General features: G+C 36.8%; 2 protein-coding genes across 4 annotated transcripts; both read right to left on the bottom strand.

Moving 5' to 3' along the window:
* Positions 1 to 1,971: 1,971 nt before the first annotated feature.
* Positions 1,972 to 4,994, bottom strand: LOC131430869 (uncharacterized). Of its 2 annotated transcripts, XM_058596109.1 has the most exons (6): positions 4,848 to 4,994; positions 4,603 to 4,793; positions 4,434 to 4,548; positions 3,561 to 4,376; positions 3,349 to 3,369; positions 1,972 to 2,711 (listed from the first exon to the last, which is right to left on the bottom strand). In XM_058596109.1, the coding sequence occupies exons 2-6, from the start codon at positions 4,728 to 4,730 to the stop codon at positions 2,124 to 2,126; spliced, it is 1,668 nt and encodes a 555-aa protein (XP_058452092.1). In that variant the 5' UTR covers positions 4,731 to 4,793; positions 4,848 to 4,994; the 3' UTR covers positions 1,972 to 2,123. The 2 variants fall into 2 exon arrangements, with proteins under 2 accessions (XP_058452092.1, XP_058452093.1); XM_058596110.1 differs by lacking the exon at positions 3,349 to 3,369.
* Positions 4,995 to 10,499: 5,505 nt separating this feature from the next.
* LOC131430514 (uncharacterized) lies at positions 10,500 to 25,473 on the bottom strand. Of its 2 annotated transcripts, none has more exons than XM_058595563.1 (3): positions 25,297 to 25,473; positions 25,106 to 25,229; positions 10,500 to 12,209 (listed from the first exon to the last, which is right to left on the bottom strand). In XM_058595563.1, exons 1-3 carry the CDS (start codon positions 25,353 to 25,355, stop codon positions 10,974 to 10,976), a joined length of 1,419 nt encoding a protein of 472 aa, XP_058451546.1. In that variant the 5' UTR covers positions 25,356 to 25,473; the 3' UTR covers positions 10,500 to 10,973. The 2 variants fall into 2 exon arrangements, with proteins under 2 accessions (XP_058451546.1, XP_058451547.1); XM_058595564.1 differs by having other exon boundaries at positions 25,106 to 25,224; positions 25,297 to 25,436.
* Between the last annotated feature and the right edge of the window lie 1,575 nt (positions 25,474 to 27,048).

Here is a 27,048-nt window from a genome sequence, read left to right as displayed (position 1 = left end):
ATTGGATCATTGGACCACAGTTGAACGTTTTTTCCTAAGAGGGCAGTACACTGACACCAGCATGCTGGCAGCCAGCAGAAGTGTAAACGGGGCATTAGTGAACGAAAATTAGTGAATTTTGGGTCGACTCTCTCACAATAACTTGTCGGTTTACCTAAAATACAGTAGACAGTGTTTTGGGACATCAAGTGGAGATAATTTTCACAATTCGAGTGTCGCGATGAGTATCAAATCATCGCAGTGTTTGGGGCTCGAAACGCGAGGGGCTCAACGTAATCGGTATACTTTCAAATGGCTGGTGCTCACATACCGGTGTCAGATGAGTGGTTTTGTCAAATTGGATTTGACAACCGTCACTGAATCAATTTTGGTAGCCGTCTGGTGGCCATTAATTTGCAGCATTCATCGATCATCCAAAGCAAATTATGACTAACTAGAGGTGTGCAAAACAGCTCATTTTGGTGAACAGCTCCGAACCGATCAGCTCACCAAAGTGAATCGATTCGATGTATCAGCTCATCAGCTCTTTTAGTTTGAACATAAGGTTCATTTTGTACGCCGTTTTTCTCATGCACCGGTTTTCTTTCATATGCATGATCGAAATTGAATCATTGATTTGCAATGAATGCAATGCGAATTAGTTTATCTTTAATTGATGTCGACTAAATTGAATCTCTTAAAGAGCCAAAGATCCGACCAGCTCGTAGCGTGTTCCCTTCGTCATAATGCAGTGAACTGGGTAGCAAATGAGTGAGCTGATGAGCTGCGGTTCTTTTGAAAAGAGCTGTGAGCTGTCAGCTCACTTCAATGATTCGATTCACTGGAACAGCTCAGGAGCGAATTGCCCATCTCTATGACTAACGGCTAAGCTTCAAGAAAGGATTATTTAATTTGCCACATTTCATATGGACAGTGGCGTACCGAGGAAATTTGGCGCCCGGGAAAAAAATAAAAAAAAAAAGTAAAAGAAAGCTTGAAGAAAATGTGCTTTTTTGTACAAAACTCCTAAATGTTTGCTATCGTTTTTATTTTGAAAATTAGCCTGTGAATTCCAAGCGTAAAATTACAATCCGGTAGGGCTAGAACAAGTAAGATCTAGAAGTTTTTTTTTGGAGTGCGTTATCAGAAATTATAATTCATCAGCACGAACGAACTCAACAAAATGTAATCGGTAGTCAGTCATTATGTGCCCAGAAACTTTACAGCAAATCTTTAAAAAATCCGACTGGGAGACGATTCTTGTTAACTTTGTTTTTCAAAAAAGCTGCATCAGCATGTGACAGCTGCTCTTTTGTTTTTTACTTGTACATTTCCAAGTTTACCTTGGTATACATTTTTCCACATTTCTCTATGCATTCTATTTTACATAATTCTTCTAAATTCAAATGCTACATCGTATCGGGTATGATCATTTACTTTATGGATCTTTTTATGTTTTAAATAAATTTAGGTTGCACGTTGAGCTTGATCTACCACTCCCAAATATCATGCATTTGGTTCAGTATGCAGTTTCAACGGTTTTTATTTTATCAATCTCGGGAAATTAAATTAAGCTATGCTTTGTTTATGTATTCTTTTTATGTTAAGTCTTTAAACATTCCATCAAAACATTGAAATGTATGACAATTTCCATAAATAATAGCGTTGCAATTTGAATTGAAGAAAAGTCAAACAGAGGAACGTGAGGGGTAAGTCGATGGGGGTTTGTTTTTGTTTTTTGGACAACGGTTAATATCCACTTAGAAATTGCAGATGAATAATGACTAATAGGGTATAAATTCATATTCTGTTATGGTTATGTCAAGGAAGATGTTGACAGCTATCTTATTGGTTCGTATCTAAAAAAACGAGGGATTGGAAAGTGTTTTTGCTCGATGGCGGATGACCTCTACAATCGTAACAAAAAAATTAACCAAATGGGATTTTCACTTGCTGATGCGGCTTAAAAAAATCGACAATTTGATGATCCACTCTATTGGACATGTACATGTGGTAGTTATAATTAAACACTGAAACTTCTCAAAATCTTAAAATCAATTAAAAAGAAATAGGATAAAAATTCAAATAAAAGATCGTGAATAATAATTTCACCAATATTCATTGAATGGCACCTAATGCAACAGTTAATCAACCACCTCCGTAATATCCGAAAACGTGACTCGGCGTGATGTGTTGAAAACATCTGTTCCACTGCTACCATTAAACAAGTTCTCTTCGTTATTTGTCGAGCACACATCGCTATACTGTACGCCACCATCCCGTGACCGTGATGATTCACTGTCCAACGGAATAGGACTGGCATCTCGAATTATAGCACTTTCGCTTGCTGACGGTTCTTCGCCTTCAATCTCATTTGATTCTGCCGGTTGTTGCCTTTCATTCTCGACAACGTGATCACTGTTCTGGGAAATATCGTTCGTATCAGGAGATTGTTGCTGTCGATCAAGCTCTTGATGATTAGACTGATCGGTAATTTCTACTTCTGCTATATCGTTAGTAATATCACAAGTAACCACTGGTGGGTTGTCATCGGTAATCAAGTCCCCTTCATCGTTATCAGGAAGAATTGATTCTTCTATGCCTTCATCAGGTGCATTCGGAACAACGTTTACAATATGCTCGGCACTGGACAAATGTTCAGCAAGCTGTTGTGGTTTTAGATATTCCTTATGGCATACATCGCAGTTGAATATGCGTTTCTGCTTGCGATTCTGAAACAATTTGAAACAACTTAGTTAAATAGATATACTGTAGTCATTGAAATATTAGTACGACCATCAAAATAAAAAAAATCCTAGAAATTATTAATAAGAATAGGTATTTTTCAATATATCAAAAAAAAATAGAACAAAGCGTGAAATAATGACGAAAGTTTTTTTATACACACTAGAACAAACACGCTTCAGTAAATAGAAAATTTTCTCAACCATTTTTGCAACAATAACGATCGGACACAATATTTTCTATTTGCATATATGTTTTGGTGTACAACACAAGCAGACATTAAAATCATATAGTAATTTTCAAATAAATACTACCCTGTATGTCGCTGTGCGCTGGGCATTAAATATTGAACTTGTAGTAGCACTGAATTGACGTGCATATGAATTATATTGTGAAAATGCAGACGCACATGATATTTATGGACCCAATTGCTTTCGTATTTTGAAGATATGCTTGTTCGAATGAGCGTTTCAAATCCAAAAAAACAGTGTCTGTATTAAATTTCAATTGAGTTGACAGTGATTTTCATTCGATATCAAAAGCCGGATTTCTTTTTTTTTGTCTACACACAATTGAAATTTCGTAGTATGTATACAAGATTAATTTAGACAGATTTGCACTCACCAACATATCTATTAGCAAGTCCTAAGTTTTAGGAAAATATTGTATCAGAGATCGTAACATTCAACAAAGATAACAAAAATAAAGTAGAAAAAACAATTCATCAATTTGTTCAGTCGATATAATTCAATTCTTATTTTCCTGTTTGTTTTGTTTCCTTTATTCAAATTCATAGATTTCAACTGTCAATTGTGATTAATAGAAACTCAACTTACATTTTCATGAGTGGCCATATGACGACTAAGATTCTTCTGACTGATAAAGGTTTGCGAGCACAGCAAACACGTCACCGTTGTCGGAACGGCTGTAGTAAAATTTTCCTTTCGTTTCTTGGGTGGTACGGCAATCTCGATTCGTTTAATCTTGTTTTTCTTCACGGCCGGAGTAGGTTTAGTTTTCGAAAATTTGATTGAATTAATGTTTGACATTTTCTTTTCAATCTTTGTTTTGACAGCTGGTGACTGTTTAGCAACAGGTTTTGCTTTTGTAGCCGGCTGCGAGGATTTCGATCTTCCACGAGGACTCGTTAGTTGGGCAAAAGATTTCACGGCTGCTTTTGTTTTCGTACTTCCAACGGTCTTGCGATATTTATTGATAAATGTTGTAGAAAGAGGAGTAAGTTGTACAACTAACTCCTTTAAAAAACGTGGAAATGTTGATGATTTGTGGCCACGACGGGACGGTGTATAAAGCTGATCTAATGAAATTTCACCAAAGCTTCGTCTTGACAAATTTGATCTTTTTCCAGTCTTGGGTGGAGTGTACAGTTTTAAAAGATCGATTTCATCAGGTTGAGATGAACTCGAATTAATGTTCAGCTTTCTCAATTGTACTACAGGATTAGGCAAAATCGTATTATCAGGACGTGCTACAGTTTGTGCAGTGTTTCGAGGACTAAGAATAGCATGAAGATTATAAAGGACTTCATTGTTCTTCCAGCAAAGTAAACGAAATTCGTAACATTGATCAAGTTGTTTCTTACACTGACCGCATATAGACGTCGGAATTCCTTGGTCAGCATTCTCTGTAATCTAAGAAAATAGATAGTTTATGCGAAAAGTCATCCCTATCGATCGATGTATAATTACTTTCAGATTAGTGCATTGAAATATTTTATCAACAAGTCTTTCATCCCCAGGAAAAGAAAATATTGGTTCCATATTTGTGTTTGATAGTAAACATAAACGACATAATTTATTTAGTCTGAAACAGAATTATTATTAACTCGATTAAAATTATGAGCCATATTTTACTCACGGGTAGCAATCATTTGTATCATTTGGATGAACTTTTGCGGTATTCGATATGACATGTGAAGGCTTCATCACAGCTAAAGAACCAATCTTCTTAAGGGCCTTTTTGGCCTTTCCTCGGCGTTTCACCATTATATGTAATCAAATTCTTTCGATGGGTGAATAGCGATTCCTGATTATGGAGTCATATACGACCTCAAAATAATGAAAATAATAATATTCTGATGAAAATATTGAAGAGCTACTTACTGCCTAGTGATATGACTTTAGCTGTTGAAATGTTTCACTTTCACACAATCACAAACACATGCGTTGCCGCTAAGCTAAAATTTAATGTCTGTCAACGAGTAAAAGTGGTGGAATTGGAAACGAAAATGCGCACCAAGAATTCACTACACTCTCATCCAAAACCTCCTCAAACTTCAGTCGTACACTGGAACTGGTATGCATTGAGAAATCCTGAAAACTAACAGAGCCTGGCAAGATTCCTGCAACTGTCAAAATTTTACAGGCGAAATTGCGTCGTACCATAAATCAAATAAACATAGATTTCTCACTGTACGGTGACACTAACAGCACCTCTAGTGACAAACGGGTGTACTTTCTTCCATTAGCTACTGTGGTTGGGTTAAATGAGCAGGTAACTTTTTGCATGCATTTTAGGAGCATTTACGCACCCATTCTCCACCAGACGGTGCTTTTGGTGTCACAGGTTGCTCAACTACATTACTATTACACTGGGAAATCTATGTTTATTTGATTTATGGTCGTACTCTCACCACGTAATGTCTTGCAAGATCGCTCATGGATTTTTTCTATTCGATATTCGTCAATCCTGCATGTACATCCAAAAATGAAAACGAAACGTTTTGAGACCAGGTAAATGAAGTGAAAATACTATGGTATATTGAGCAGGGATGCCAGGTTCGCAGATTAATCTGTGATTCACAGATTTTCACACAGACTTTAAAAATGGCACAGATTTCTGAAAATGATCACAGATTTCCACACATTCTGAAATTAATCACAGATTTTTGAAATCGATCACAGTTTAGCACCAAAAAGTACAAAACGGTTGAGTAAAACGGTACAGCGTTGTTGGTAGTAAGACTTTTTTGTTTGCTCACCATCACCTTTGTTTTGCTCACCAAATTGATTCCGATCTGCTATTATGGTACGGGAAACGTGCACAGATTTTCACAGACAGGTTTTTGGTTTGATCACAGATTTTTGAAAAAATGACCTGGCATCTCTGATATTGAGAGATGAATCTTGACATGTCATATTTGGCAGTGCAAAAGCAATGTTATTGCCGTTTATCAAAGACATCATATGAACAAGATATCCAGCTCTCACATTTCTCGAACAAATCATTGGCAACAACATTTTTTGCGAGCATGGCGCCCTCAGGCGAGTCCGCATCGAATCTCGTAGGGGAGAGAAATGTCAAATTCGTGCACGCCAAAATAATGAATTGAATGTGACACCGTGCGATGGCGTTGCTGAACTGAAGATTGATTTCGCTCCAAGCTGACAGAGTCTGCCTTTATTTAAACTTCTAATAAAAAAATAGACCAAAGGCACTAAAAATGAATTCAAAACGATTCAAAACCATTCTACCAGTCTTGTATGGCAAAAAATCCGGCAGAAACAGAACCGTTAATAATCGTTAGGCGAAATTCTCTGCCGAAAACAGAAAAGCAAACTCTTACCGGAATTCCAGACTCTTATCGGAACTCTGCCAACATTCTAGCAGACGCTGCTAGGCTTCTGGGGGGTAATCTGAAAGGCACATGCAAGCGGGTAACACTGAAACGCAACTCCCCACATTATTGTCGCTCCAGCATAGAGGTGCCATTTATACAGATATATCTCAGCTGTTTTAAAAAGAAGGGTGAATCTAACATTGACAACAAATGGAGAAAAACATCTATGAATGTTTCGACTTTGGTTACAATTCCTATTTAGAAATTATGGTGTATTCCCTAATCAATTTTTGATAAATCGATGGACTGTTGGTTTATCTTTGAAAGGTATGCATATTCTTTCCGCTTTTCCTTTCTATCCACTGAATAAATCAACAAAAAAAAAAGTTTCACCGTTTTTCGGGCTACGAATGGAAGCTGGGCACACAGAACTGCAAATCGCTTGGATTCCCATGATACGACCGAATGCTGCATGATGAGCCTCAAATTCGCGACTTCGATGGTGTGGAAAAGTGGGCATCGAGCGGCTACCTTCTACAAGAGCTGTGGTACAACCAGCGTTCTAGGAACGGGAATCATAGTGTTGGGCAAGATGCGCCAGCGCGTGATTGAATGGCAGCCAATCAGTGATGGGATGGGAGTCAATTAGTGATGGAATGATGAGAAGGAAGCATTTTAAGCGCAGTTCGAACGAATCTACGATAGCTGTCCACGGCGGGATGTAAAACTCGTCATCGATGACATGAATGCTCAGGTAGGCCGGGAGGCAATTTACAAGCCCGTGATCGGTCTGGAGAGCCTGCATGCGGGAACAAACGACCACGGCCAATGATGCGTGAACTTTGTAGCCTCTCGAGGAATGGTAGTTCGAAGCAAGGATGGCCTCTCAGTTCGGTTTTACATCTCATCCAAGTCAGTCGATAAAACAAAACCGCTTACGTTGGGGACAGAAGAAACCAAGTACAGTATTGTATAGTGAACAATAGACCTCGAAAATGAGTGAACCAAACGAACAAAAGGCAGTGCAAAATTCGACCTTCGATACGAGAACTTGAAGGTTTGATTAAGGAGCAAATGCATCTTGACATTAAACGTGTGCATTTACTTCAATGCAATAAGACAAATAATGTTGTTTACATCCAGTTTTATAAAGAGTTGGATGCAATTCAATTCGCAAAAGACAATAACAATGTGCACTATGTGGAGCACGAGAACATTAGGTACAACATTCCAGTATATATGGATGATAGTGCTATAGAAGTGCGTGTGCATGATCTTCACTCAAGCATCACCGATTCTTATATTCGCAAAACTATGTCCCAATACGGAGAGATTCTCTCTATCGAAAAAGAAAAGTGGAAGAGTTTTTTCCCCGGTGTTCTAAATGGCGTACGTTTATTACGCATACACTTGAAGAAGCCTATACCTTCTTATGTGATTTTCGGTCAAGATACAAGAATTCCGTGCAAATCACTTGTTACCTATGACAATCAGATGGCCACATGTCAATATTGCCAGAAAGTTGTTCACTACGGTAAGCCATGTGATAAACTGGACAAGGATACAACTACACCAAAGGACAATGGTGCTTCCTTCACACCAACCCAAAGCAACCCTAGTAAACCTGTAACAGTCACCAACAACAGTGAAGCATCCCCTTCAACGAAACCATCCATCCCCTATAGAACAAAGTACAACAAGGCTCATCTCCAGCAATGAAACCAACAACAATACCATCGATGCGGCAATGGATGACGAGACGAACCACGAACGAAGTGCCCCTTAATCCTCGCAGGAGGGAAATGGAAGCTCCTCTCCCCCTAGAAAAAGGGTGACAACGAGATCCAACTCAAAAAAAACTTATTTAAAAAATCGGCTCAATCGGCTACGTAAAGCTTGTACGCAAATAGGCCTGAATATAAAATATCTTTTAAATAAAAAAAAAAGGATGGCTTTTATCGTATCAAAGAACGCTCTCAAGCAACTCTTCACAGGATTCAACCAGTGCCATCAAAGAGAGACGGATAATCTCGCAGCAACAAAAAACCGGCATGGTTCATTTAACATAGAATAGACACCAGTGCGAGAGTTGACCTGTCTGAGAATCAAAGGTTAGCTCGCTGCTGTGGGGATTCTCTCTGAAGCAACAAACGATCGCTTATTCTCGTTTCGCGATCCGATTCTGTATGAGCAGTTGATAATTGCGATAGAATCATTTTACGATTGCCGCTTATTCTAACTATGTGCATATAACCTTTGTATAAGTTGTGTCTATGAAAGTGTATGTGAATGCTCCACAAAAGGGTTTTGAAATATTGCAACCTAGTATAAAAATCATCAAGTCAAATCATTGATTCGATTTTCTGCGATAATTGTCAACTTGCGATTCTCTCTTGGTAAATTCCACACAGCACCGATCATTATCAGACTGTAATTTTTTTAAGGGCCGTGAAATACTCAGAGTATGAAGTGGAGCGAAGATAAAAATTCTCTCACGGTTCATGCATTGAGAGACACGAGTTCTTGTAGCATCTTCTACCGGATTGAAAATGTTGTATACAATATAGATAAATATCGAGCAGCTTTTGTCAAATTATCGGCAATCAAAAACACTGGTTCGAAGCACCTTGTTCCCCGCAGATATCCACAAAGTCACCTGGTGATCACCTGATCAACAAACGGAAAATCAAATCGACTACGTTCTCATCGACGAGCGATTCTTCTCCGATGTCATCTGGTGCACAACAATCGTTGCACAGGAACGCCGGGACTCGAGCAGCTACGTAATGTTCGTACTGCAGATGAATACGTGGAACAACTGGAGCTAGTGCTACCAACGGAAGAGCAGCTTGGCGCGGCGACTCTTGACGACAGCTGGAGGAATATAAGATCTGCTGTGAGTAGCACTGCTGCAACCGTACTAGGTTATCGAATCGAGGAAATAACTGGTTTGACGGCGAATGTCAGCAGTTGGTCGATAAGAAGAATGCAGCAAGGGCAAGAATGCTGCAACACCGTACGAGAACGAACGGGGAACGATACAGACAGACGCGAAACAGACAGAACTCGGTTTTTCGGAGGAAAAAGCTCCACCAGGAAGATCAAGATCGCGAAGCGATGGAACAACAGTACCGTACAAATGACACACGCAAGTTCTATGAGAAGGTGAACCGCTCACGTAGAGGCTACACGCCACAGGCTGAAATCTGCAAAGATACCAGTGGTAAACTTCTCACGAACGAACGTGAGGTGATCGACAGGTGGAAGCAGTACTATGATGAGCATCTAAATGGCGAAGCACAAGATACACAGAACGACGCAGGAATCAATCTGGGTGTACGCTTAGCCGACTACAGATTCCCAGCACCTGATCTGTCGGAGATAAGTGAGGAGATCGGCGAGCTGCTCAAACATGGAGGAGAGGCATTGGCTAGAACGCTGCACTGTATGATTTCTAAGATTTGGGAGGAGGAGATTCTACCGCAGGAATGGATGGAAGGAGTGGTATGTAACATCTACAAAAAGAGTGATAAGTTAAATTGTTGCAATTACCGCGCAATCACATTGCTGAACGCCGCCTAAAACTTACTCTCACAAATCCTTTGCCGTCGTCTATCTCCAATAGCTAATGAATTCATAGGGGCGTACCAAGCGGGATTTACACCACTCCAGAAGTGTCGTGAATACAACGTACCCATGCATCACATATTCATTGACAGCATACGACACAATCGATAAAGAACAGCTATGGCAGATTATGCACGAATACGGTTTTCCGGATAAACTGACGCGATTGGTCAAAGCAACGATGGATAGAGTGATGTGTTACGTCCGAGTATTTGAGACGCTCTCGAGTCCCTTCGAATCTTGGAGAGGGCTACGGCGAGGTGATAGACTCTCTTGTATCTTGTTCAAAATTGGAAGGTGTGATACGAAGAGCGAGGATAAACATAAGTGGCACGATCTTCCGAAAGTCCGAAAGTTCTGTGTCTTACCAACTATGAAGTAAATGGTGCTATTTTTAGTTTACAGAGATCGTTTATTCGAATTTGAACTGAGTTCGACTTCAATGTATCACGCAACGCAACAAAGACAAACATTTTACATAGTATTTGAAATGATCAACATCACAGTGTGTCTATTGACTTGCACAATGAATAAATAATGTCATCAGTCAATAAACATGAATAATTAATGAAACATTTAAAGTTTGCACATTTATTTCACACGAATCGGTCATTCGAAGTGAGCTCCATTAGGATGGAGCGTTGTACTAAGGTTAATACCTTTTTAAAATTCATAAAAATACATCTTATTATTCTGGTCTGATTCTTTATTTGTTCATGGAGATGCTATTTAATTAGCATTTGTAATAATTTGATTGTTTCAACTCAACTCATACCGATATAAAACACGCAGTCTTCACGACGAACATGCGAAATTATATTTTTTCATTTCTAGAATGATGTTTCTAATTGATCTTCATCTCTCTTGATATTTCAAATAAAAAATATATAAATGTCTAACACATTTAAGCCTATAGAAAATTATGTGCTAAAATTAATATTCAAAATATTTCTTCAAGATTGCAGCGCACCGAATTTTTGGTAAATTTAAAACGTAAGATTATACGCTTTGCTGTAGAACATCTATTGTGGATGACGGTATGCTACGTAAGATCGACTATTTCGATAGGTGGCTCGATTATTGCTACGTCGTCTCCGTTGCTTAGTGGTTTTAGTAGCTCGTCTAGATCCATCTTCTCTAGTAATAGATCGAGATCAAGGGGCTCCAACTCTACGCGGCAAGGTTGAACAGCGGTGTGCTTTGCAAGACTTTGTCTGTCATCGAACCTGACGTCACAATAGTCGCACTTGTAAGTGGCTAATTCGTCGTAACAAACGTTTGCATAGGGATTGTAATCGTCATCAAGTATGCTTCGCGACTGCGTCGATTTTCTACGTAATGGGTTTCTCAGTTGACAATCATCACTGAATTCTGAATTGAAAGATTCTCGACGACTGGAATTACTATGATACGACGATCGTCTTCGTGGATAGACAGCTTCTCCCGTAGCGGCTCTATGTATAAGCGAACGGTAATGCTGATGTAATCCTTTTTGAGTAGTAAATGTCCTTTGACATAATTTACATTCTATTAAAACTGCAGAACTGTGTTTCTGTGTTACATGCCTGCGAAGTGTTTCAGTTGTAAAATAAGTTTTTGAACAAAATTTACACGCCAATTCGTGCTTTCGATCAGCGTGATAGAGATCAATGTGCTGTCTGATTTGAATACGGTAAGGAAAAGATCCCTCACAAAATTCACACTGAAATAAATCATTTTCACCAACCGGATCAATCGTTGAGGAACGCGATGTTCGCCCATCTGAGCCAGCCCACGGCGAATTTCGAACAAATTTTCCATTTATTCGTGCGATTGGTATTACCAAAGTGGGGACTTTATTCTCGTTATAACTTATTCTTTGCCTCTTCGGTGATTCTGCTTGCGTATCGGTTTCGTAGGCAGCTTGACGGAATGGATGATTTTCGTCTACATCGTCTTCACCCAGCTCATCTCGACTGTCAGTATCACACTCACTCCAAGTGATATCACTCGCGCTTGTGGACGATTCCAGATTGCTACGAGTTGATTTACGTCGTGATATTGTTCGTTTTCTCTTGTTGGGTGAGCTAGGATAAGTTATTCCTGGCGTGGCACGAATTACCATGCGCAGTTCGTTCCTTGATGGAATATTTTCGATATCTGGTTTGTTTTGATTTAGCAGGTTCTGTATTATTTTATTATTACGTTGACAAAGCTCCAAAAATTGGAAACTTTTGTAAACCGTTGTCTTACATGACATGCAAATAGAGTTCGGTCCAATTGTGGCATTTTCATCTACCTAGAACGATAAATTTTGAACCTAATTAAAAAGGATATAATCAATAACTGATATACACGTGTTATTTATAGATGTTGTTTTGATTCTCAATTTAATAAAACTATCACATCCGTATCGATTACACTTTACGAGGGGTCCTGGTTCGAAATCAGAAACACAAAAAGAGATAGAGGTTTTGAGAGTTTTGTGATGGTGGAAACTCCACTGCCGATGAAGCACATAGCGGCAGGGTCCACAATGCTAAAATTGCATAAAATGGAGGTTAACATCGGAGCAAAACAAATGACAATAATAATAATACATTAAATTGTACTGGATTATCGGAAAGAGAAAGTGCGTGAGAAGGATATCCTTATTATTATCTCTCACATACTTATTTAGGATTAAAAAGGCGACCGCAAGCGCACTTCGAATACATGTTTGGCTGAATGTATTATTATACGCCAGAGAACAGAATGATTATCCGACAATGGATTGAAGTCGGCACAAGTCGGAAGATCATGATGTCGGTTTTCTGGTTTGGTCATGGTATGCATTTGGAGGACTACTTGAAAACAGACAAATGTAATTATTAGTGTGCATTAGTGGAGCAATTAAAGACCAAAATCGCTGTGGAATGGTCTTACATGAAGCACATCATGATCATCGCTACTGTCTTGTACGACAGAGATACCCGTCCAACACCTCAAAGACAAACTCTGAGTAAAAGTAAGTAAGTTATCAGAAACGACACAAGCATTGCTCTCCCTGTCTTTACCTGGTAAGTATGTCGGAAGAAAACAGCGCTAATTTCAATTAAGGAAATCAGTAACACTTCAGAAAGCTAATCATTTTTTTCATTTAACAATGTATTGCTGTCTTAGCTCTGAGATGCCGAGGACAGAAAAAAAATCCAGGGTTGTTACGAAAAGTTTTAAAATCAAAACGCGCGAAATCCAAAATCGAAAACTAAAAAGCGCGATATTCGAGCGATGCGTTTACATCACTATTTTTATGCAGGTGATTCTTACCGCAGAGCTTGAGAATAAACTTGAAAATAATTTAAAATCTGCATAAGTTTTTCATATAAAAACAATAAATAAGTCCGCATACAACACTTTACCCCATGAAAACGATTTAATTTCTATGCTTAATCTTTTTCAATGTAAATATGTATTCTCTGATGTACGGAAAATGTAACAGTGAAAATAAAATTTCCTCCAATTATGTGATTTTGAAAGTTGAACAGATTTCAGCGAAGATAATTTTTTTGCTTCAACATCTTCTTGCTCGACAAGCTTTTGTTTTTCGGGAAGAAGAATTCGTACACAGCTAATAAATTCGTAATTATCCCTGTATGTATGTGCGTATGTAACAAACATGTGCATACGATGTTCTCGGAGATGGCTGGGCCAATTTGCACAAACTTAGATTCAAATGAAAGGTCTCTTAGTCCAATAGATTGCTGTTGAATTTTACCCGGATCGAACTTCCGGTTCGGGAGTAACGGGGTAAAATGTGCAAAGAAATGAAGAAAAAGTGCACTCGATTTCTTCAACTTAGATTCAAATTAAAGGCCTTGTAGTCTTATAACGTGCTATTAAATTTCATCTGGATCCGACTTCCGGTTCGGGAGTTACGGGGTAAAATTTGCCAAATGAACTACAGAAGTGCACTCATTGTTCTCAGAGACCGCTCATCCGATTTTCACAAGCTTAGGTCAAATGAAAGGTCTTACAATTTACACATAACCCTAGCGAATTTCATCCGGATACGACTCTTGGATCCTGAACTACAGGCTGATAAGAAAAAACTACATTTTCAGGAGCGTGTTTTTACACATGACAAGGAAAAATTAAGCCAAATACATTCAAATAGCCGTATAATTCTTCAATTATGCAGGTATGATTAGTTGATGAAAAAATACGTAGATTTTGGGTATACCGGATCATAGTGCATGGTTCTGGAACTCTCTTCATTTTTTCAGAAACAGTTGAGTCAATTTTCACAAACTTAGACTCAGGAAAGAGGACTTTAAAAAAGACTACTTTAGACTTTTGTCCGGTTCCGGAACAACAGGGCGAAATGTGTTGAAAATTTAAAACTGTCATTTAGAGCGAAAGTACAACAAAAACCTATTTTAATCCACCTAGTGGTGTAATGATGCCTTTCTCATATAACTCATTACGTCATAAATATAACAGTGAAATTCGCAAAAACAAGTGTTTATTGAATAGAAATAGGAGAATTTGCTCGGACCTAATCTCACAAACTCTACAAATCCTGTTTACCCTGTAGTTTCGAAACCGAAAGTAGTATCCACAACAAATTAAGGAATTCCATATGAAACTGTAAGACTTTTCTTTCGAACCTATAAGTTTATGAAAATCGATTTGGCCATCTCCAAGAAAAGTGAGTGAAATCCTTTTTGCAGTTTCTTCCGAAACCGGATTCAGATGAACGGAATAGCCGAAGTTGGATCGTTTGCTACCAACAAATATGACCTACAAATTGGAACAGTTTTAAACGTAGTTAAACCTATCTCATGCTCTATTTCGATTGAACCAATTAAACGAAATTTAACAAATGAAACGAACCTGCGTCTCTGTTACTTCTGCATATGTAAGTCAAGCTTAGCGTGAATCAGCAGCATAAAACATGTAGAAGGGTTATTATTGTTACTGTTATTATTATTATTATTATTATTATTATTATTATGATTATTATTATTGCTATTATAATTATTATTATTATTCGTTTTGTGTTTTCTTCTTCTTTCGGTGTTGTACATATTGTCACTCTATATGGCGATTTGAAAACTTTGACACTCATCGCCCTGTAACTGCGGAACCGGAAGTCGGATCCGGATGAAATTTTACAGTAGCTTTAAAGACAGTATGAACATCAATTCAAATCAAGATTTGTGAAAATCGGTTCAAGCATTACAGAGAAATCGAAGTGAATTTAGTTTCAGGAGTTTTTCTTCTCCACTTTCGGTGCTTTCGGAACAGGAAAATAGGGGACCAGTAGTGCCGAATTAAGCTTGTATGCCCACAAACTAACAAGCTCTGCAAACTAGAAGAATTTATCAGACAGTTTTATGGGATTTGTACCTGTTTTTAACCATCGTTCGTGGAAAAATACTAATGAAATTGGTAATTTTCCACTTATCACGCTTTAGTTCCGGAACCGAAAGTCGTATTCAGATAAAATGTTCTACAAATTTTTAGGATATTGAAAGAACTTCCATTTGAATCTCAGTTTGCGAAAATCGCTTGAGTAGTTCCAGAGATAATTGAGTGTAAACATTTTCTCAAATTTTCACATATTACCACATAACTCCGGAACCGGAAGTCGGATTAGAATGAAATTCAATAGCAGGCTATGGGACCATAAGAACTTTTATTTGAATCTTAGTTTGTGAAAATCGGTTTAGCCATCTCTGAAAAAAGTGAGTGCATATTTTTTTTCATTTTTTTGGTACATATCATTCTATATCTCCGGAACCGGAAGTCGATCGGAATGAAATTCAATAGCAGGCTATGGGACCATGAGACCTTTCATTTGAACCTTAGTTTGTGAAAATCGGTTCAGCCATCTCTGAGAAAAGTGAGTGCATATTTTTGTTACTTACACACACATACACACCCACACACACACACACACACACACACACACACACACACACACACACACACACACACACACACACACACACACACACACACACACACACACACACACATACACACACACACACACGGACGGACGGACACACACAGACGGACACACACACACAGACATTTGCTCAGTTCGCTGAGCTGAGTCGAATGGTATATGACATTCGACCCTCCGGGCCTCGGTTAAAAAGTCGATTTTCACAGTGATTGCATAGCCTTTCTATATGAGAAAGGCAAAACGAAGGATTTCTTTAAAACTTCGTCATATGTGTGTGGTCCAGAATGCGTGTGGGTTTTATGGATATATCACACCCAAGCTAAGTGTATTCACCATAGTTAAGTACATCTACCATAGGAATGCGCAGTAGTGAGATTCCTGGTAATACGTGTATCGAAACTATGCAGGGAAGCTTTTTTTGGAGTGTTTATTGATGGGTATCGAGAGGTAAAGTATCGATACTTGGTATCGCGATACCGTTTTGTAATTTCAAGTATCGGTATCGATACTATAGGAAAAAGTATCGATACTTATTATCGGTATCGGTATCGATCGAAAATGCAAGCTAGGCCGGTTTTGATTAAACTAGTCTTCAAATAATGACCTCCCCAAAGATCCAAAACGCTGTTGATTGGTTTTGAGATCCTTTGTTCACCTTTTGAGTTACAGACAATTTCAGTTTTTTGAGAATATCTTTTGCAATTGATCAAGAACTTTTTTTTATATTTCAATACCTCGCGAGAAAACCTTTCCAACGAGATATAGATGAGTTTTATCAAACAAGTTCGCGCTTGTGGAGTTATTAAAAACGGTATCATCTCACTTCTTAGTTGATTGAGTCTGTTTCTTCTATGAAAACCAAAATTCGATATCCAAACTGGATAAGAACACTCATTGAAAGTGAAAGTGAAAGACGTCAAATGACAACTTTTGTCGCACATTATCCTACTGGCTAATGAAAATAGGCGTACGAATAGTACTGAGGTCCCTAATACTGAAGTATTTTATTGGCTAATTGATATTAATGAGGAAACTGATGGCAAATCGATCCCCATGTATGCAGAGGGTTGGAAGTTCTTGATACCGGGTTTCTGTTAAAAAAACCTTCATTCAAATTATATGTTTTAATAGTTAGGTCGATTATTTTATATTATATGCTCTTACAGAACTTCGATACATACTTACATCAGAAATCATTCGAACAATGGGAATGATCTTACTAAGAGTTGTATACTTTTCTTTGGACATTTCTTTGGTTGCCAGACAGAATGGGCGCTTTTGGTGACGCTGGTTGCTCTTTGATTGACTATTAGAGTGGGATCTAGATAATCGATACTTTAGGCTTAAGTATCGATACCTTGAAGTATCGCAGTATCGATACCCATCCCTATTTATTTAAACCCGGTTTTATCCATGAAAGCGCGGGGAAGCTGTATAAGGCTGTTAAATGTTTTTTCTATGAAATACGTGTATTTGAATTTTTACATGTTTTTCTGGGAGATAGTATATTAAGAGCAAATTCAGCAGCTAGAAGTTCTATATGGAAGATCTATAATAGAGCAGAAACTGGAACAAACATATCCCCAGCAAGCCGTTCTAGTTTTAATTATTCGACCAGTTCTTCTGTCAAATTTAAAACTGGTCTACGATGCCGTTCTATTTTTTGTATATTTGAAACAGGAGTAAAACACTGCTGGGGCTGCCAGTTTTTCTTGCTATAAAATCCAGATTTAAATTCTGTAACTGGCATAAATTATGCATCTAGAACTAAAACACTACTGAATATGCCCTAAGGGGTTTAGTTTTCTGGAATAAGGTTTTACTTCGCTGTTCGGTAATTTTTCTTAAGAAAACTTACGGTAATCATAAAAACAATCGATATTACGGTACGATTTTTTTTAAAGAATGCAAATTTCAACCGGAGGTTCTTTATATTATATTCATTACTTCTCGTGTATATTGAATTTATAAATAGTCCGGACCAATTCAGAGTCTTGGTACTAATTTTCTCTTTTCGTTTCTGTCAAAAATATTGTTTGGATGTTTATGGTGATAATGCTTCAACTGATAAATCAAGTAGAGAATGTTTTCGACGTTCCAAGAATGGAGATTTCAGCGTTGAAGACGGGCCTCGCTCTGGAAAACCAAAAAAATCGAAGACAAACAGTTGGATGCATTATTCGATGTAAATCCGAGTCCAACGCAAGAGGAGCTTGCAGAATCATTGGAAGTGACTCAACAAGAAATTTCTGTACGATTAAGACCAAAGAAGAATATTCATGATTCGAAGGTCATGTTGCGCATCTGGTGGGACCAAAAGAGTGTTATGCACTATGAGCTGCGACAACCACGCGATACTATAACGGGCGATCGGTATAGGCTACAATTGATACGTTTGAGTCGTGCATTACTAGAAGAACGGTCGGAATACAAGCACAGACAGGGACACCCGCTGTATTCTCCTGACATTGCTCTTCCTGATTACTGGTTGTTCCGACGGATACAGCACGATCTGGCAGGCCATCGGTTTACTACTTTCGCAGAAATCGATAATTGACTTAAAACTTGGCTTAAACCTTAAAAGACGAGACATTTTTCCGTGGTGAAAAATTTTCGAAAAATGGCTGAGAGGTGGAAAAAAGTAGCAATGAGCGATACTTTGATTGATTTTTAAATTCTTTTTATTTTGAAATGCATATTTGACCCAAAAAACGGATTAATTTGTGTTCCCAATATCCAAATCCGAAAAACAAAATCGAACGAAAATTCGTGAAATTCGAAAATTTACAATTTTAACCAACAAACAAAAAAAAACGAATTATATGTTATATGATTTCATTTGGTTAACAGAACTAGTAAGTAGTTATTTACCAGGTCAACTTTTTTTTTTTTTTTTTTTAAATAACTATTTATTGGAATATGAGTTAAAATTAAATTATTAAGATTTAAATTGGGTGTTCAGCCACAAGTGGTGACTTTTCAGCCCTGTTATATATATATATATATATATATGATTTGGTTATTACCATGAAGACATCATTTGCTTCCGCAATTCTGAGATTTTTGTGTAGGGAAAATTCTAAACCTACTTGTATTGTGTAATGGGGAAAAGGAACTTATATACTAACTTACTAACTAATACAGAGAGCGAATCGATTCAATTGAAGATTGCATCGATTTTTGTCGGAATTTGCTTATAATATTATGTGACATTACATCTAATGGTTCTATATTTGTGAGTCTGTGTAACTCATTTGTACTAAACCAGGGAGGACGCTTCAGAATCATTTTCAGAATTTTATTCTGAATCCTTTGAAGCGTTTTCTTCCTGGTGGAACAACAGCTTGACCAAATTGGTACCGCATAAAGCATGGCTGGTCTGAAAATTTGTTTATAAATTAACAATTTGTTTTTTAGACAGAGCTTAGAATTTCTGTTTATAAGAGGATATAAACATTTAATATATTTATTACACTTTGCCTGGATTCCTTCAATGTGATCCTTGAAAGTGAGTTTTTTGTCATACGTTAAACCTAAGTATTTAGCTTGATCAGACCATGTCAATTCCAAGCCATTCAATTTGAGAATGTGATTATTGTTTGGTTTAAGAAAAGAAGCTCTTGGCTTGTGAGGAAAGATAATTAATTGCGTTTTTGCTGCATTTGGTTTAATTTTCCATTTTGACAGATAATCACTGAAAATATTTAAACTTCTTTGTAGGCGACTGCAGATCACTCTTAGATTTCTACCTGTGGCTAACAGACTTGTGTCGTCACAGAATAGCGATTTCTGACAACCAACGGGTAGATTTGGAAGATCAGAAGTGAAAATATTATACAAGATTGGAGCTACACTCGAACCCTGCGGAACACCGGCACGTACGGGTAGCAATTCAGATTTACAATTCTGATAGCTAACCTGAAGAGTACGATCAGTTAAATAATTTTGAATCATTTTGATCAAATAAATAGGAAACTGGAAATCAGACATTTTTGCTATTAAACCTTTGTGCCAAACACTGTCGAATGCTTTTTCTATGTCTAGAAGAGCAACTCCAGTGGATAACCCAGAAGATTTATTTGATTTTATCATGTTCGTTACTCTGACAAGTTGATGAGTAGTTGAATGTTCATGACGAAATCCAAACTGCTCTGGTAAAAAAATTGAATTCTCATTTATATGAGTCATCATTCTTAACAAGATAATTTTTTCAAAAAGTTTACTGATAGAAGAAAGTAAGCTAATTGGGCGATAACTTGATGTTTCTGCTGGGTTTTTATCAGGTTTTAGGATAGGAATTACTTTAGCGTTTTTCCATCTTTTTGGGAAGTAAGCTAATGAAAAACACTTGTTGAAAATTTTAACCAGGAGTCTCAAGGCAACATCGGGAAGATTTTTAATAAGAATATTAAAAATTCCATCATTACCAGGAGCCTTCATGTTTTTAAGTTTTCTAATAATTGATTTAATTTCATCAAAATTCGTCTCAATAATGTCATCGTGTGATAACACTTGGGTTGAAATATGATCATATTTCAGTGAGACTTCATTTTCAATAGGACTCACAACGTTCAAATTAAAATTGTGGACACTCTCGAACTGCTGAGCAAGTTTTTGAGCTTTTTCGCCATTTGTAAGAAGTATTTGATTTCCTTCCTTGAGAGCAGGAATAGGTTTCTGAGGTTTCTTAAGAACCTTAGAAAGTTTCCAGAAAGGTTTAGAATATGGTTTAATTTGTTCAACTTCTTTAGCGAAATTTTCATTTCGCAAAAGAGTAAATCTATGTTTAATTTCTTTTTGTAAATCCTTAACTATGTTTTTCATAGCAGGATCACGAGAACGTTGATATTGTCGTCGACGAACATTCTTCAACCGAATGAGCAGTTGAAGATTGTCATCGATGATAGGAGAATTTAATATAGTTTGAGCTTTGGGAACTGAAAGATTTCTAGCTTCGATAATATAATGATTCAAATTATCAATTGCTGTGTCGATATCCGCAGAATTTTCTAAAATAGTTTCATGATCCACATGATTTTCAATGTGAGATCTGTAATCCAACCAATTTGCTCTATGATAGTTGAAAATAGAACTAATTGGATTAATTATAGCTTCGTTGGAAAGTCTGAATGTTACAGGAAGATGATCTGAGTCAAAATCAGCATGAGTAATCGGTTCACTACAAATGTGACTTTGATCTGTTAGAACCAGATCAATTGTAGACGGGTTTTTCACGGAAGAGAAACAAGTAGGATTACTGGGATGAAGAACTGTAAAGTAACCAGCTGAGAGTTGATTATGAAGTATTTTACCATTACTGTTATTTTGCCTACAATTCCACTGGACATGCTTAGCATTTAAGTCCCCTATTACGAAAAATTTCGATCGATATCTTGTAAGTTTTTGCAAATCGCCTTTAAAGAAATTTAATTGTTCGCCGGTGCATTGGAATGGCAAATATGCTCCAGCGATGAAATAAATTCCATGAATGGTTTCAACTTCGATTCCCAAGCTTTCAATAACTTTAGTATTGAAAGAAGGTAAAATTCGATGTTTAATTTGCCGTTGGACAAAAATGGCAACTCCACCACCAATTCCAGTAAACCTGTCAAATCGATGAACCACATAATGTGGATTACTTTTCAATTTTACATTTGGTTTAAGAAAAGTTTCTGTCACAATGGCAATATGAATTTTGTGAACTTTGAGAAAATTATAAAATTCATCTTCACTCGATTTCAAAGATCGAGCATTCCAATTTAAAATATTCAAATAATTATTTAACATCACTGTTAAATTTTAAATTCATTATAATATTATTTGCAAATTTCCATCCGATTTGAAATGCTTCAAAAAGTGATGAAGTCGAATTCATTTGGATGATCATTTGAAAAAGTTGATCTTGTAGGTAGATCATTTTATTTTCAGTTATATCGCCTAAATCGACTTCATTTAAAGAAGCGAATGGCATTGAAGGAATATTTGTAGGTAGACTGCCATTAGAAGAAGATGATTTGGCCGGTCTACCTATTAATAAATTGTTTTCGTTAGAAGAAGAACTGCAAGGCGGTCCTGTGTTTTGATTATTTACATTAGAAGAAATAGGAGATAGATTTCTACCTAATATACCAGCATAACTGACATTAGAAGAAGATGATGACGAGGTCGATCTACCTGTCAATAAATTGTTTTCGTTAGAAGACGAATTGGCAGGTGCCTTAGAAGAATTTTCAGGTATGTTCTGTAAATTTAAGGTCGTTGATTTGACTTGTTGTCTAAGCGAACGAGCGTTTAAAATTTTTTCCCTGACAGGACATTTCAAATAATTGGATTTATGATTTCCATTGCAATTTGAACATGAAAATTTATCAGTGGTTTCATTCATTGGACAAGCGTCTTTCGAATGCGATTTACCACAATTCAAACACCGTATATCCATATGACAATTTTTGGTTCCATGACCGAAGCCTTGGCAACGACTACATTGCGTTAAGTTTGCAATACGATTATGCCGTTTATAATGTTCCCAATGAATTTTAATGTGGGAAATGAAACGTACTTTTTCTAAAGTTTTCAAATTGTTTACATCACTTCGATTGAAGTGTATTAGGTAAAGTTCATGGGAAATTCCAGAGCGTGGTTTAGAAGTACCATTCGCTCTTTTTTTCATAAGTATTACTTGGGAAGGGGCAAAACCAAGCAATTCTTTTAGTTCATTTTTAATTTCATCAATACTTTGATCATTTGATAATCCTTTCAAGACAGCCTTGAAGGGTCTGTCTGATTTTATATCATATGAATAAAATTTATGAAGTTTCTCGGACAAATATCGAATAAGACGTTCATAATCTTCCAATCCATCCACCAAGACTCGACATTCTCCTCTTCGTCCGATTTGAAATGAGACTTTTACTTCCGGGAGAAAAGTAGAAAGCTCAGTACGGAATGCTTTGAAGTCGGAAATCATCACCGTCACTGGTGGCATAGATTGATGTTTCTTCCCAGAACGACAAGCGTCCATTTTGGGAATTTTTGAAGAATTTTCTTCTATGTCGCTACAATCGGATTCAGGAAGAATCTCGTAAATATTGTTAGACGGCATAGGATCAACGGAAGGGAAATCCGTCCGTTGTCTTTTATTTTTACATTCAGATTCTATAAGATCGTGAATGCTATTAGAAAAATGTTGAATAACGGATTGTGATTTATTCCGTATTGAATTATTTTTAGCCTTAGGCTTGTTGCCTTTCCGGTTGGACGCAGGCATTTTTGAAATTAATGAAATTTTAAATTAAATTAACTAGGCTAAATTAGTCTTCGATTAGACTCCTAGCTAGCCTTAAAAAAGGCTGATTAATTTCTTAGTCACTCTAATATCACTCTTTGTATCACTTAGTCACTCTAATATCACTCTTTGTATCACTTAGTCACTTAGTTAGTGATTCAGGTAGCCTTGAAAAAGACTGAAGCCTTGAATCAATGAAACTCTAGGTAGCCAGAAAAAAAATTCCAGGAGCCAAGAGCTATACGCGTGCGGTGCGAACGACTGTTCAACACCGACTGACCAGGTCAACTAAATTGTTATTATCAAGCGTTCAGTAAAAAATTCAATTCCCAAACTTTCAACTGTTGAAAACTCGACAAAAATATTCAATGTGTAATGCATTCTGAAAAATATTTTCTGGAAAATATTACATTAATTGGTTTAGTTTTCTATTATATAGTGAATTCATGTGATTTCTCGACATTTACGACCACACCACTATTCTCAAAAACAACCCTTCTTAATCCACCTAGTTTCTTGAAAAACAAAACGGATTGTCCATAAACTAGTATAACCCACAGAGTGAATTAGTACTCAGATCGGTTAGGCCATCTCTAAGAAGTGAGTCTCACTATTGCACGAGTCGCACTATTTCCGAAACTGGAATCCGAGAAACGGTATAATCAAAGTCGGTTCGAGAAAAGAGACTGGCATCCATTTTTGATTCTATGGCTACAATCAATCAACCAGGAAAGTCAAAATTAATTTGTTTGGCCGTCTACTGACAATGACTACCGATTGGAATAGTTTTAAGGTAAGTTTAGAAATTATTTTACATTTTTTATTCGGCGCTTTTAGTGACCTTTCACCTTAACCTAAGTTTGTGTGATCGATGAGAAAAGTGAGTGAGATTCACTTTGAAATATAAAACCATTACTTCCGGTGCTTCCGGAATCCGAAACCGGAAACCAGGAAAACCGAAATTGATTTGTTTGGTTGTCTACTGATAACCGCTACCGATTGGAGTAGTTTCGAGGCCAGATTAGAATTTATTTAAGGTTTCGGATTAGAATTTATTCAAGGTTTCTTGTTTCGCCGCATTTAGTGACGGTATTAAGGCCAAACCTAACCCAGTTCCCACCCTAACTGTTAAAAATAAAAAAAAAATATCAAATAAAAATTTTAGTCCCATACTACCCATACTTGCATATCAGTCCCATATGGAAAATCGGCATGTCGAAAAAAAGACGATCAAAATTTTATTTCCAAATTTTTTTATTTATTGTGCTACCTAATGCTAAATCATGGTATTATTACGTGAAATATCGGTAATACACCTTTGCTATTCCAATATTGCAACAAATGAAATTATTGAAATTTGCACTGAATGGGACTGACATGCGGGTACTTTGCATATGGGACAGACATTACTGAACTTTTATTGCCATTTCTGCGATATTCAGGATAGTTTTTATTCCTCAAGCTAACTCAAAATTGATGAAAATCGATATGGGACTGATATGCAAATATGGGCAGCATAGGTTGCCAATGAATTTCATCACACTTTCATAGAGTAGATTGATTTTCACAAACTAAATGAAAGGTCTCATAGATTGCTTTTGCATTTCCTCCGGTCCAACTTCCGGTTCCGGGACTATAGGGTGAAGTGTGTTTAAAACTTCAAACCGTCATTGTGCGACGATGCAAAAGACAGTAGCATTCTTATTAATTTGACATCACTGTTTACAAATTAGAAGCTAATATAACCAATATCCTCTAGTTGATAGGTAATATTAAAAAAGAATCATTACACCACTAGGTAGATTAAACAATGTTTTATTGTTACGACAATTCACAGTTTTTGTACAAAATAATTCAGACTATCTGTCAATTGTACATATTTACCATAACTTAATCACAACCCTCGTCACTTCAATTTGTTTATATTTACTTTTTCATAGGAAAGTTTACTAACCTTTACACCGGTGCAAGCAAAGATTTTATTTGCCAATGTACTGTCTCCCGGATGAATAAAAATTGGTTCCGTGTCTTCGGCACGCATCAAGCAAAGGCGGCAAATGTATCGGAATGATGCTGATCTAAACAAAATTGTACCATGAATACGTGTAGAGTTAAGGAATGTTGAGCTTTGGTTGGGACACTTACCCAGAGTGAGATTTTGGAACTTCTTTCGGTAAATTACATTTACAACACAGATCTGACATTTTGATATAATTCACCAGTTTGGCGAATCAAAATTAACGTAATTTATTTGCATTTCAGCATAGTTATTAATATTAACGCCATATTTTTTCAGAATGATACAACAGTTGCCAGATTGAATTTATTTTAGAAAACAGAATACGTTAAACATTATCAATCAGTGTATAAAACTGAATAAACCACTAGTGATAATTATGAGTGATTGACACCGTTTGAAGAAAAAAAAATTACGAACGGTATGCGCTAGTAAACAAAACCTTTAAGAAGTACATTTGTTTTCAACTGATCGAGCCATGAAATATCTGATCGTGAGAAAAATCAGACGATCTGGCAACGATAGACAATAAATGTGTTACACACTTATGAATTTCATTTAAGAATGAAATAAATTCGTAGATACACGATAAAAACTAAATATTGTTTCAGTACAATAAAAATTTACGTGGCTGCACTGAGAATAAAAATTATCTATTGCTTGAGCTTGAGCGACCACCCTTGGTTGCTACTCCGTTACTGATCGGAATTAACTGGAATTGTACAGGGAGTTTCTAGATGATCCGACCTGGGACTGGTAAATCATCCTTCAATGTACATCTTAAGGTAATCCCAGAATTCATTGATCAGTACCGGCGCCGGCCAGGCCCAAACGTAGATAGGAATGGGAAGAGCTGTTAGCCCAACACTTGTTGTTACTAGAGGCCGTATATACTACTGCGCACTCCACAAGTGTCACGGGAGAAGGATATTTGTTAGTAAAAATTTCAGTATTGGTATTATTCGCAGGCGACTCAGTATGTTCCGGTTTCAAGATGCTCGGATGCACCACTAAACTCACTGACTTCCCGAGTGAACGGTTCAACAATATCCCGGGAAGTTTTGATTCACAGCTCTTATTCGACGAAACTGAAGAAAAATTTGCAATACTATCACGTAAAGAATAAAAACTTCCCTATTTTTTATAAATGAAATTACGTGATACAAAATAAACGAGTGAATAGGATTTAGATAAAATAGTTGATTCATTGCATTGACATATTCTAAAATCATTTTTAATCACCTAATAACGGTCAACAGATTTCATGCGCGTCTTGATTCTTTATTATTTCCGCTTTATTATTTTAATTATTTTTTAAATTATTAATTGGTTATATTGGGTGATCAGGGCAGCCGGCTACCGAGAAAAATATTAATTTATTGTTTGAAATATTAATATCAAGTGTTTTTTTTACTATGTATTCAATATATCGATATATGTTATCTCTGTTATTAATATAATATATTGTTTGTAATATAAACGGATTTGCGCAATAGTTGATTTTTATCATTCAATTTATAATCCTGAAAGACAGTCAATAACATGAAAGAAGAAAACATTCCAAATAAAACTTTTTTCCGAAGCTAGACGGAAATTGATAGGTTGAATGAAGAGATAATTTAGTAAAATAGAGTAATCAGAAGTGAAACGTTGAAAATATCTGATAACTGGAAGGAAAAAGAAACTCCTGCATTTGTCGCCTTTTACGACATGGAAGCAGGAACCCAGTGGATCTATTCTTGGTACATTTTTTCCGCCGGATTCCACACGGCATTTAGGCTGGTACTGTCAGGAGAGAGCTAATAGGTACTATCAATCTCCTAGTGGACCCCAGCCCCTTGAGAATAAAAATTATCTATGGACGTTAACTTATTTTTTTG

The sequence above is a fragment of the Malaya genurostris genome, chromosome 2 (assembly GCF_030247185.1).
Source record: "Malaya genurostris strain Urasoe2022 chromosome 2, Malgen_1.1, whole genome shotgun sequence".
In the NCBI taxonomy this organism is placed as follows: Eukaryota; Metazoa; Arthropoda; class Insecta; order Diptera; family Culicidae; genus Malaya; species Malaya genurostris.
The sequence above is the reverse complement of the archived record's forward strand: the minus strand, read 5'-3'. Positions and strand labels throughout refer to the sequence as shown.